At 36.7% G+C, this 13,839-nt stretch overlaps 1 protein-coding gene across 2 annotated transcripts in view; it reads left to right on the top strand.

The window, feature by feature from the left end:
• SUZ12 (SUZ12 polycomb repressive complex 2 subunit) overlaps positions 1–6,545 on the top strand; it is a 38,506-nt gene extending 31,961 nt beyond the window's left edge. For both annotated transcript variants that reach the window (XM_068976693.1, XM_068976692.1), the window contains 6 exons: positions 234–325; positions 548–691; positions 1,163–1,320; positions 1,694–1,892; positions 2,356–2,435; positions 4,290–6,545. In XM_068976693.1, coding sequence (XP_068832794.1) covers positions 234–325; positions 548–691; positions 1,163–1,320; positions 1,694–1,892; positions 2,356–2,435; positions 4,290–4,635 — 1,019 coding nt within the window. In that variant the 3' untranslated portion in view covers positions 4,636–6,545. The remainder of the gene's footprint in view (positions 1–233; positions 326–547; positions 692–1,162; positions 1,321–1,693; positions 1,893–2,355; positions 2,436–4,289) is intronic.
• The last annotated feature ends 7,294 nt before the right edge of the window (positions 6,546–13,839 follow it).

Here is a 13,839-nt window from a genome sequence, read left to right as displayed (position 1 = left end):
AATGTTTTAGAACATTTTAAAGGGGAAAAAAGAATGGATCTTACCAGTAAAGACCTTAGTATCTGGTTAGGTTGATGATAAAGGGATTGTTCCCCTGAAATCAGTTGAGGGTGAAAACATTGTATTAAATACCACAAGAATTTTGTGAAACCTTTATTGTTTAATTATGTTCACAACAGATATTATTTCACTTTTTAGAAGCAGGTATTTTCATTAAAAGTATGTATTTTCAGCTGTTAAAGAATCATTGACTACAGATCTGCAAACAAGAAAAGAAAAAGATACTTCAAATGAAAACCGACAAAAATTAAGAATATTTTATCAGGTAAGCATAGCTGACCCTTCTTTTTTTAAGTAATCATGAGATACCTTTGTTTTGCACGTTCTATCTGAAATATTTTGGCTTATTTAAATAAAAAGAATGCCTCTGACTTGATTTTCCTTTTATATTGTTTTAACTATGTTTAAAGTTGATATTGAAACAAAATATCTTGAGATAAGTAAGTTGGAGATTTGCTGTTCTTTTTGTTTTTTGTTATCTTTAAAGTTCCTTTATAACAACAATACGAGACAACAAACTGAAGCAAGAGATGACCTACATTGCCCTTGGTGCACCCTGAACTGCCGCAAACTTTATAGCTTACTTAAACATCTTAAACTCTGCCACAGCAGATTTATCTTCAATTATGTTGTAAGTAGCTTTTCATTTTTTCTTACTGTTATACATTATGATACAATTTGGCTTTCAGAAATTATACTTTGTGCAGAATGCCAGTTTCTACATTGAATGGATTGTTTATGGATGAATTACGGTGAATGATTCAGTGTTTGTGTATATTTGCATAGTGCACCTCTTGACTCACATAATCCTAACCCCAGCTCTTTGAATTAAGTGGTAATTTCCTTATCCTTGCTTAGACAAGAAATAATTTGTACAGTTACCAAGCCAATAAATGGCATAGCCAGGATTTTAACATGGATCTTTTTGACTCCAGATCTTCTGGCTTCCTGTTCACCATGCTGGTATGCCTGGCTGATTTTAGTTTTCAAAACATTTAAGAACCCACAAGTACGTTTTAATTAATTAAGTTGGAGGAATAGGTATTTAAGATAGGATAATTAATACTTTATTTTTCTAATCACCTTGCTATTTTTGTTACAGTATCATCCCAAAGGTGCTAGGATAGATGTTTCTATCAACGAGTGTTATGATGGCTCCTATGCAGGAAATCCTCAGGATATTCATCGCCAACCTGGGTTTGCTTTTAGTCGCAATGGACCAGTAAAGAGAACACCTATCACACACATTCTTGTGTGCAGGTAGGTAAAAAGGTCATGTGGCAAAAGTTTATTTTCTGACTTTATTGATGTTTGAGGAATAAAGGGAAGCCAGTCAAAACTACTATTTAGGTGGCAGTTCTTATTTCAGTTTTAAATAAGTCTCTAGGGTCATATACTGCTTTATAACTCTGCCTGGCTCCTGTTTCTACAGCAGTTTTCTCACTTCCTCCGCACAGCTTTTTCCTGTGTTCATGTGGCTACTGCTCTAGTGGTTATAGGGGGATTAAAGTGTCTCCCAGTAGAAGTCTGTGTGCATGCCTAGGTGGAAACCTCTGTAAGAAAGGAATGTACTCTGAGTAGTGTGAGCCCTCTCTGTGTTACTTAATATTACAGCAACATTTCTTTTCATTAGGCCAAAAAGAACAAAAGCAAGTATGTCTGAATTTCTTGAATCCGAAGATGGAGAAGTGGAACAGCAGCGAACATACAGTAGTGGACACAACCGCCTCTATTTCCATAGTGATACTTGTTTACCTCTCCGTCCACAAGAAATGGAAGTAGACAGTGAAGATGAAAAAGACCCTGAATGGCTAAGAGAAAAAACCATTACTGTAATTATTAGTTTTTTTGCTATTACCATCATTATCATTATTGACAGTGATTTTACAATTTTATGATGAAATGATTTTGTTTGAAAACTAATAACTTTAATATGAATTAAATTTTTGATTTAATGTTAAGGAGCATTTTTCTAAATTAAGGAATCCAGGAATCTACAATTTTTGTAATTGTGTCATTTTAATAGTTACCAACTAAAGGAAGTACGGGTTTTCTTCTTGTGATTTTGTGGGTTTTCACTTTATTTTATGGCAACTATTTCGTAACTAAGGATTTCCCTTTTAAAATTACCACTTAAATGGATGTTGGAAACATTGCTGCTTTGCTATATAAATAAGTTGTGGTATTTTTAGTTACAAAAAATTCTGTTTTTAACATTCTCACAATTTTTTCTTAGAAATATCAATTATATTTATTCTGCATCTAATAGATTTTTTTTCCCTTTTTTTCTAAAAGCAAATTGAGGAATTTTCTGATGTTAATGAAGGAGAGAAAGAAGTGATGAAACTATGGAATCTCCATGTCATGAAGCATGGGTAGGGTGTTTCTAGATTTAAATATTCAATTTCCTTTATGTTCTTTTTGTTGCTTCACATTCTATAAATCTGTGTTAGGATCTTACTTAAAATTTAGGTATAGTTTATTCTAAATATCCTAATTCAAGTATTAGAAAAATGGTTATCTTCAAAGAATATTTAAGTAAGGTGCTAGCTCCATCTAACAGCAGGTTTTTAGTTAATGTTTTCTTAATAACCCAGCTTTTATTCTTTTTATTGCTAGGGAATACATAAATAATACACCATGTGCTACACACCTGGAAATCCTGAAAACCACTAACAGAATTATTAACAAAATTTTTAACTGCTTTATTATTCAGACTAAAATCTAAATAGCTAGCTTTTCTTATTTCTTACTACCATTTCATAAAGCTGAGGGTAGAACAATCCTAATTTCTTGTGCCTTTGGGGCTGTAGCGTTGTTTTTCCTGTACAACTGCTTCCCTATGTGAACTATTTACCTGTCAGTACATAGATTCTTCTCTACCTTCATTAGTATTAGAACTTTAAATAAGGCTTTCTTTTATAGCACATGGATCTAAGGTTTTTTCCTTTAAAGGTTAAATGAAATAAATGGGAAGGAGCATTTTATTTTCTTTATTTCTGGGGAATGGAGGACTTAAGTGTTTTAAGTTCTAGTTCAGATGACTGGGTGCATCGCTTATAGCTTTTTTTTTTTTTTTTTTTTTTTGGTAAACTGCCTTGAGCTAAGAATAGTCTTCACATTTTTAGTGGGTTGTAAAAAAAATTAAAGAGGAAGACAATAGCGATTACATATGGCTTGCTAATTCGTTTCAGTCGTGTCCGACTCTTTGTGACTCTACGGACCGTAGCCCACCAGGCTCCTCTGTCCATGGGATTCTCCAGGCAAGAATACTGTTGTGGGTTGCCATGCCCTCCTCCAGGGGATCTTTCCAACCTAAGGATCAAACTCGCGTCTCTTATGTCTCCTGCATTGGCAGGAGGTCTTTATTTACCACTAGCGCCATCTGGAAAGCCCACATATGGCTTGCAAAGCCTAAAATACTTACTGTTTAGCCTTTTACAGAAAATGTTTGCCTCGTCCCTGGTCTAGTCATTAAAACTCAGTTATGAGTAAATATGTATGTGGAGGCTTGGCTGAAATCTTTCTCCTTTTGTCTTGATATGCCAGTTTCAAGATAGAGTTTTAGTCAAATTACTTAATTGAGTTATATTTTAATTCCTGATCCAAATCTGTCAGCGTAAGAACTACTAGGTTCACTATAAACTGGCATTACAAAGTGGCAGGTAGTTGGTAAACTATTTGAATTTTTTCAGATCTGCAATCAGGCTTTTACGTTTTACAGAGTCTGGTTTGAGTCTCAGTGGGTAATTGAACATCCATCTCCTATTTGGTTTAATTTGGTTCTCTCAAATTTTATTCCTTGCCTTCCACCAAAACAGTCACACTATACCACAATTGTTGTGACATCTTCATTTTTTCAAAAGTTTACCATGAACTGAAAGTGTGTAGAAACACTGCTTCTGAAATAGGAAACTGAGAGAATAGTGTTATACAGTTATTGAAAGTGGAGTAGCAGGAGAAAATATTTTACACTTTTAACTGCTAACTTCCTAATTTCATTAGGAAAAACAGAAATGACATGTGTTTAAGCTCTGGTTAAATTAAACCTCTTTAAATTTCTAACATGGTAAGTTTATTCAGGTGATCGAATCTCAGATTCACTATAGTTTTACTAGTTAAATCATCACTTTTCTAGATACAGTCTTATTATCCTGTAATAGTTATCACTGTGGCCTGTGACAAATACTTTGTATTGTTGTTGATGTGTTTGTGTTTTTATTAAATAGGTTTATTGCTGACAATCAAATGAATCATGCCTGTATGCTGTTTGTAGAAAACTATGGACAGAAAATAATTAAGAAGAATTTATGTCGAAACTTCATGCTTCATCTAGTCAGCATGCATGACTTTAATCTTATTAGCATAATGTCAATAGATAAAGCTGTTACCAAGCTCCGTGAAATGCAACAAAAATTAGAAAAAGGAGAATCTGCTTCCCCTGCAAATGAAGAAGTCACTGAAGAACAAAATGGGACAGCAAATGGATTTAGTGAAATTAACTCAAAAGAGAAAGCTTTGGAAACAGATGGTGTCTCAGGGGTTTCAAAACAGAGCAAAAAACAAAAACTCTGAAAAGGCTTAACCCCACATTATGGACAAACACTGAAATTTCATTCTAGGGAATTCAGCCTCTAGGAAGAGTTCTGTTTTTGTTTTTAATCATAGGTTCCAAACAGGCACTGTCAGATGAAGTAAATGATTTCAACAAGGATATTTTTAATCAGGGTTCTACTCAACTTCAGTATGCAGCATTACCCGCATATCAGTTTTATTGATGTCATTAAAATATTCTCAAGTTCAAGCATGAAAAGCAATACCTTAAAGTATTTTTAACTTCAACAATTGTCTTATGAAATATACTGAATTGATAATCTAGAAATTATTTCATATTTATATTGTGTTGGGTTTTTTTTTTTTGCATTTGTGACTAGCTGTTTTTCTACTTTGTAATTGTGAGACATTTTCTTGGGGAGGGAAAATTAGAAAGTGATTCCTTTTTTTAGAAACTGAAGATTTTTGTGAAATTATGTTGCAGTACTGTTTGCAATCAGACCTTAATCCTTGACTTTGAAATCATTTATCAATTTGGAATGAAAAATTACAACATAAGGTATTTTACATTATGTGAGTTCATTTTACAATTTAAAAATAGCACTTCTTCATCTTAGGCCTGTTTGAGAACATGTTAATTTTTCACATTGTTGTCAGTGAAATGTCAATGTTGGCTTCTAAGGTTACTGACCATCCATTTGTTTTTATGTGGATAATTTTAGTGCATTGCTCACCCAGTATATTTTTTTAAACTTGAACATTTTGCTGTTTTTTTTTTTTTTTTTTCCTTCTTTCCCAGTTAGGTAATCACATGGAAGATTCAGCTGTCCACATCTGTTCATTAGGATTGTAAACCAAGGGAAGAAAGAGTTTAAGATTTTTAAGATGCCACTTTTGAGGGAGGAAATGTTCTATAAAAATGAACCAGAAAATGTTGTAACTTTTTTTTTTCCTTTGCAAGGATGTCTTCGTAATGTATTTCATGATTAGAATATCCAATACAGATAAGCTGACTTGAATCGTTTTGAGCAATTTTGCCCTGTGTTATATGTGTCTCATGCACATATTTACAGTTGGATTTTCTCCAACAGAAAGTGGTTTCACTACTGGCACATTAACAAGCACCAATAGATTTTTAGTCCAACTCCAAGCACTGTGGTTGAGTAACATCACCTCAATTTTTTATTATCCTTAAAGATAATTGCATTTTCGTATTCTTTATTTATAAAGGATCAATGCTGCTGTAAATACAGGTATTTTTAATTTTTTTAATTTCATTCCACCACCATCAGATGCAGTTCCCTATTTTGTTTAATGAAGGGATATATAAGCTTTCTAATGGTGTCTTCAGAAATTTATAAAATGTAAATACTGATTTGATTGGTCTTTAAGATGTGTTTAACTGTGAGGCTATTTAACTGATAGTGTGGATGTGATTTGTCATCCAGTATTAAGTTCCTAGTCATTGATTTTTTTTGTGTTTAAAAAAAATAGGAAAGAGGGAAACTGCAGCTTTCATTACAGACTCCTTGATTGGTAAGCTCTCCAAATGATGAGTTACAGTAAACTCTGATTATGCCTCTGCATAGTGGATTTTGAGCATTTCTCTCGGGCTTTAATTTGCTAAAGCTGTGCACATATGTAAAAAAAAAATAGATTATTTTAGGGGAGATGTAGGTGTAGAATTATTGCTTATGTCATTTCTTAAGCAGTTATGCTCTTAATGCTTAAAAGAAGGCTAGCATTGTTTGCACAAAAAGTTGGTGATTCCCTCCCCCAAATAGTAATGAAATTACTTCTGTTGAGTAAACTTTTTATGTCATCTTATAATAAAAGCTGAAAAAATCCCTTTGTTTCTATTTATAAAAAAAAAAGCTTTTCTATATGTACCCTTGATAAGAGATTTTGAAGAAATCATGTAAGATGATAAAGCATTTGAATGGTACAGTAGATGTAAAAAAAAATTCAGTTTAAAAGAACGTTTGTTTTTACATTAAATGTTTATTTGAAATCAAATGATTTTGTACATAAAGTTCAATAATATAAAAGCTGCATTCTGTTTTGTTTTTTATTATATTATGAATTGTTAATACACACACACAAATTTTGGCTTGGCTAGGATAGGAAATATCCAAAAAATTATATCCATCAGTCAGAGCAAATAAGTTGAGAAAAATTAATGTGAAATCCTTCTTTCGGTTCTAGTAATAGCAGTTGCAACTAGTATGTTATACTGTCACATAAAAAATACTTGAAAATTTATCATCTAGGGTAATATCAATATTAATTGCCCTAATGCTGATTCACCTTTGGTTTTTTCAATTTTCTTTTGAATGAAGAAGGATTTACGTTGGCTTTCAAAAAGCCATATGGTGAGACACAAATAATAAAAATTATATAATACTATATTCTGTGAGGTCAGTAGGTGAAATTAATTTAGACTAATTGAGGAAAATGTTACCAAAGTGTTGACAGTTCCACTGTGCTTGCTTTATTTACAAGAAATAGCTTGCCTGTACACATGTATATTCCTTCAGCTGAGCGCCCCTCTGGTTCCAAAGCTCACTCTGTTTCTTTAAGCACCTGCTTCCTTTTCATTAGACTGTTGAGTCAGTCGCACTAGCCTTAGTAGTAACTCATGGTCTTCAGTGGTGATGAGATATTTGTTATATAAACTGAAGGCCTTATATGCCATGGTAACTAAGCATTTGGATTTCAGGCAGTAAGGAGTATTTGGAGATTTACTGCACAGACATGACACAAACCAGTCTGTGTCATAGGTGAGCCGTGGCTCCAAGAATCTGGGAGGGAAGCAGCTCTCCACAGGGAGAAGCACAGAAGATGCTGCGGGAGTCCTCCAGGTGAGATACCCAACTAAATAACAGAACTCTGCCCATTGTAAAGTAAGTGCCCAAGAAGTAATAGTGTTTCAGTGTGAAGAAATGAACTAATCAGCAGTGACAAACCCAAGGGAAGAAGTTTCATAAAGCCATCCCGTAACAGAAAATGAGTTTAAGTCAGCAACTTTAAGGGTTAAATAACGAAACAGGTTTGAGGAGTTTAGTGTTAACAAATGGAAAATGATTCGGAGAAGTTTATCATGAATATGCAGGAAATAGGGCCTTCAAAAGGGTAACAGGCAGAGAGACGGGAGAGTGGATAGGAAGGTTGAGCCTGCAGACTATGGAAGACACAGAGGACACCAAAGATACACATTGCCAGAAAAGGAAAGAAGGATCAAGAACACAGGTCGATTCAGCTTGCTAAAGATGAAAGAGTGCTGATAATACTGTTGGGTAAAAAATGGGAGAAGTGGGTACTCACGACATTTCTGGTGGGGAAATAAGCTAGTACAACCTCTACAGAGTAATTTGGTACTTACCATTAAAATCATAATGCATTTAATCTTTGCCCCAACAATTTCATCTTCAGGAATTGAATCCGACAGATAAACTGGGGCACATGTAAATCGACAAACTGCCCACTGTTGAGCAGATTAGAAGGGTACAGAAAAGTTTCTAGAATACTTCCATTCTTAACAAGATTTGAAAAGAATGTGTGCCCATATTTGCTTGAAGAATATGACTAAATGGATACACAAAAGCAACTGCTGTCAAAGAGGGCTGGGCGGAAGGGCAGGTGGGAAGGAGGCTGTTAACTGCAGTTTTTAAATCTAAATGTACTGCCTGTTTTCTGTAGTTTTTACATTTAAAAACCTGAAAAAACAGAAGAGGGATGGTTTCTCACTGGGAACCAGGTAATGGATAAGTTGTTAACAAAGATTTGGAACACAGTCAATTGGTATTAAGTAAAACAGGCGCTGTAAAAAATTGTCTGAATGCTGTATTTATATTTTTTGTTAATCTAAATAGTATGTCGCTCCAAGGAAAGCAGAGATACATGTTTAATTAACTATACCAGTACCATATTAAAACAGATTATTGATGGTTCCCAGTTGTTGACTGTGTAGATCACAACAAACTGGAAAATTCTTAAAAAGACAGGAATACCAGAGAAATCTAGATGCAGGTCAAGAAGCAACAGAACTGGACATGGAACAACAGACTGGTTCCAAATGGGGAAAGGAGTACATCAAGGCTGTATACTGTCACCCTGTTTGTTTAACTTATATGCAGAGTACATCATGCAAAATGCCGGGCTGGATGAAGCACAGGCTGGAATCAAGATTGCAAGGAGAAATATCAATAACCTCAGATATGCAGATGACACCACCCTTATGACAGAAAGTGAAGAGGAACTAAAGAGCCTCTTGATGAAAGTGAAAGAGCAGAGTGAAAAAGTTGGCTTGAAGCTCAACACTTTGAAAACTAAGATCATGGCATCTGGTTCCATCCCTTTATGGGAAGTAGATGGGAAACACTGGAAACTGTCAGACTTCATTTTTGGGGGCTCCAAAATTACTGCAGATGGTGACTGCAGCCATAAAATTAAAAGACACTTGCTCCTTGGAAGAAATGACCAACTAGACAGCATATTAAAAAGCAGACATTACTTTACCAACAAAAGGTCCATCTAGTCAAAGCTATGGTTTTTCCAGTAGTCCTATACAGATGTGAGAGTTGAACTATAAAGAAAGCTGAAAGCTGAAGAATTGATGCTTTTGAATTGTGTTGGAGAAGACTCTTGAGAGTCCCTTGGACTGCAAGGAGATCCAACCAGTCAATCCTAAAGGAAATCAGTCCTGAATATTCACTGGAAGGACTGATGCTGAAGCTGAAACTCCAATACTTTGGCCACCTGATGCAAAGAACTGACTGATTGGAAAAGACCCTGATTCTGGGAAAGGTTGAAAGCAGAAGGGGACAACAAAGGATGAAATGGTTGGATGGCATCCCCGATGTGATAGACGTGGGTTTGAGTAAACTCCGGGAATTGGTAATGGACAGGGAAGCCAGTGTGCTGCAGTCCATGGGGTCACACACAGTCGGACACAACAGCGACTGAACTGAACTGAGTTGTTGACAGCATAAAAATCATACTTTTCCTGCCTGATTGGAATTCGCTATCTTTTCAGTCTTAATCTCTGATGTATGCAGTCTCCCCTCCAACCAGGTAGGGTACCAGAGTACAGCATGGTACACACCATGCACCCTGGTGTTCTCCATACACAGTCTACAATCCAATTTCTGGAGCACCTTCTGTGTCTTACAAGTGTAAGATTGGTTTTTATACAGAGGTAAAAATTCACTCAAGTATATTCTTAGACAAACATAAGATTGTTAGTTATGTTAAGATGTCACATGGATCAATCACATTATAAAGCTGGTTTTAGAGAACAGGGTGTATATCTCCCAAACTACTGTATTCAATCGGTTGTCTTTTCCCATTTGTGACTACCATCCTGTCCACCCACATGGCAGAACTTAACCAGTGGCCACCTACAGGTACACCATCTCCTGGAATCATATTTCTGTCCACTACTCCGTCCTTTTTCAGAACCCTAGTAGCTTCTGCCTGCTTTGGCGGCACACTCACTCCAGCCGTCCAGTCATCCATCTGTGGATGTGTGCCGGGACTTGCCCCAAGTACTGGGAATGAGTTGAGTAAGACTCCTGTTTCAAGGATTCTCCCAGTTCTCATGGATCAAAACTAAAGCCGCTTCTTTCTCCTATCCCTAAACAAGCATGCACCTCTTTGCTAGACTTATCGCTCATTACTCCAGAGAAGCGGTGAAGCTACACAGGTCACAGAATGAAAGCTTTTTCTATTTTGAGACAAACATATGAATCACCTAGAACAAGGGCCTAGAATGTAACAGGGGTCCAACAAATCTTAACTCCTTTCTTCACTAATTCAACTAAGATTTTCTTCTGAGTGGATTCTGTCCAAATGATCCCTATTTCTCTTATTTGGGGAAAGCAGGGAGCTGGCTCTTCTGTGAGGCCCTGAATGGAAAGGACCACGGTTGCCATGCTGTTAATTAGGCTCACGGAGCCTTATTTATTCCTTAATTAATTCCTGGGCACCTATAATGGGCACCTATAATGGCCTTCGCCTTAGTTAAGTGTTAGGATACAAAGATGAAGAAGCCAGACATTGTTCTTGTCCTTGTGAATCTTGAATTCCAGAGAGGGCAACATTCGTTCGTGTTTTTAGTAAGCCAGGTTAGTAAGCTAAACGTCTCATCTCAAGTTGGTGCCCCAGGGACATAGGGCAGTGTGGACACAGAGGAGCGTGGCAGAAGAACTGAGAATCCACAAGCCTGGATTTGAATGCCAACCCCAGGGCCTTTGCAGCTCCAAAACTCAGTTACTTGACAACACTGAGTTTGTTTCTTCAACTGTAAAATGGGATCAAAATCCCTCCTTCAATAGGATGGGAAGCGGGAAGGAGAGATTCCAGAGGAAGGTGACATGTATACGCATGGCTGATTCATGTTGATATATGGCATACACCAACACAGACTTGGAAAGCAATTATCCTTCAATTAAAAATGCATTTAAAAAGTAATCACTATGGCAACAGACCCCCCCCCCCCAAAAAGAGTGCCTCCTTCAACAAGGGATCTAGACAGTAACCTGCTCTTGGTTAACATCACTGTTTCCTTCCCTACAACCTTACAGTTTTGTCAGCTTCAATCCTCAGCTCCCACCTCTGAGGAAAAATCACATGCTTGCTCCTTCTTCCACAAGCTATATATTTTAAGACCCTGGAGAAGTCTCCTGAGATTATATTAACAAAGTCTTAATTCTCTACAGAACTGCAAGCTTTCTAACACTGCCTTAGGTAAGACTAATGAACAGAAGTGACATAGAAAGGTCACTTTTCATTTAATCAACATTAAATTCCATGAAAGAAAGGCTTTTGTGAGAGATTAGTTTTATTTTGCTGAATATGGTTTTTGTCTTTTAAGAAGGAAAGTGCTGTTCTTAGTTCATAAGTACTTATCAGATACCCACATATAAGGAGATGTTGGGTAGGAAGTACATCCCAGACTTTTGGATTTCACAGACCTGTAATATATATTCAAAAAATTTTTGACATTTTGTCAGGATTTACAAACAAACCCAGCAAACCTGATATCTACTGTCACTTTAATTTTACAGAAGGACACAGTATAAAAAGAGCAAGAAACTTAAATTTCAGAATAAAGGATAGTCTTCCAAAGAGAACAAATTTAGATTTACCAAAAAAAAATCACCATGGAGACTGGACTTTTAGTTACTTTGGAGTGGTTACTCCCAAATCTGCCTTCATAATAATAATTTCATTTCTTTAAAAAAAAAAAAGTGAGCTCCACTAATAACAATTGAATCAGAATTTCTGCTATTTTTAAAAGCTCTCCAGGAAATTCTAATGTAAGGCCAGGGTTGAGAATAACTTGCTATAGGAGATACAAAAACTCAAGGAATTTATAATCTAGTGGGTTTAAAGCAGGTATTAGAAACTCACATACCTACAGGGTCAGCTGTCATATGAGCTACGTGGCTGAGTGTTATACCAAAAACAAACTAGGAAGACAGAACAAAGCAGTGGTCTCCAGCCTCTGGGATCTGATACATGATGATCTGAGGTGCAGCTTGTGGAATAATAAAGTGCACAAAAAATATAACGTGCTTGAATCATCCCAAAACCACTGCCCCTGACAGTCCGTGAAAAATTGTCTTCCATGAAACCAGTCCCTGATGCCAAAAAGGTAGGGAACCACTGGAATAAAGAGAAGATACTACAGTCTTCCAAAGAGGAAAAACATACAACATACAAATGAACAGGCACCAGAAGGGCATTAGTTTTCCCGGGAGACCACCGAACAGCGCACTCAAATGCTGAGAGGGAAGGGTCACCAACCTAGAATTCTTAATGAGTCACAGTCAAAGGTAGGATTGAATAAAGAGATTTTCAGCTTTCTATCTCAAAAGATTTACCTCTTGGGCACCCTTTCTCAGCAAATGGATGAAGTGCTCCACTAAGGTTAAGGAATAATCCAAGAGAGAGAAAGACACAGGACACTGATTGGAGCTGAACAAACTGTCCGTTCTGGCACTGGCTGATTCATACACGTGTGGAAAGTTCTGAACCGGTTTAGGAGATACCTCAGTGAGTGCGTTACCGTCAACAGTTGTCACAATAGTTTGTTGTCAATAACTGAATAAATTTCACTTCTTGAACTAAATCTTTCATATTTAACCGAGGAGCTAGATGCTTACTCTGCTCCCCTCTACAGGGAAAGCTCTCCGAAGAGATGCATTTGCCCTTCATCCCTACTTACTCTTTTATTTTTGTTTTGATATTAAAATCTTATAGCTTCAGAATTTACGCTTCTGAGAAGATGGGGTAGCATCATTTCCCTACTCCTCCTGCTGAGAAAAACTAAAAACTATGGGAAAAAATATAATGAAACAAACTTAAGAAGACTGACAGACAACCAAGGTACCTAAAACTCAAGGAGCTCCATACTGTGCATTCTTAAGGTTTTCGTCTTGGGTATCCCAGATCTGGGGGCAAAAGACGCCGGCAACACGGAAATGTCGACAAAAAAGCGCCAACAAAAACCTGCTCTCTGCAGCCAAGGGACCAGGCAAGGGGCAGCCTAGCAAGACAGACTGACGGCCAACAACCACTCGGCCAGACCCCATCATCCGTGTTGAATGGTGGTGGCCCACAGAAAGACATGTCCGCACCAGAACCTGTGGCAGCAATTTTATTTGGAAAAAGGGTCTTTGCAGCTATAAGTAAATTAAAGACTTGGAGATGAGATCATCCTGGATTATTTGAATGGGTACTAAATCCAAGACAAATGTCCTTAGAAGAGACAAAAGGAGGGAATTCCCTCGAGATCCAGTGGTTAGGACTTGGTGCTTTCACTGCCATGGGCCTGGGTTCAATCCCTGGTCAGGGTACTAAGATCCTGCAAGCCTCACAGGGCAGTTGGAAAAAAAAGAAAAGCCCAAGGGAGAAGGCCATGGGAAGACAGAGACTGGAGTTACAATGCCTGTGGCCACCAGAAGCTCCAAGGATTCTCCCCTAGACCCTCTGGAAGGAGTACAGTCTTGCCAATATATATGTTATAAAATGTGTACATGACTTATTTATTACCATTATATATATATATATACACACACATAAAAGTGAAGATGACTTTTCTCCCTCCACTTAAAAGATTAAATCTGAATTAATTAAATCTCATGAAAGAAAAAAAAATACACACACATACCTTTTACTTTTTTATTTTTGTTTCAGATAGTCGGACGAGGCATCTACATT

Source organism: Capricornis sumatraensis, chromosome 8 (assembly GCF_032405125.1).
Source record: "Capricornis sumatraensis isolate serow.1 chromosome 8, serow.2, whole genome shotgun sequence".
NCBI lineage: Eukaryota > Metazoa > Chordata > Mammalia > Artiodactyla > Bovidae > Capricornis > Capricornis sumatraensis.
This window is presented reverse-complemented; position numbering and strand designations above follow the sequence as displayed.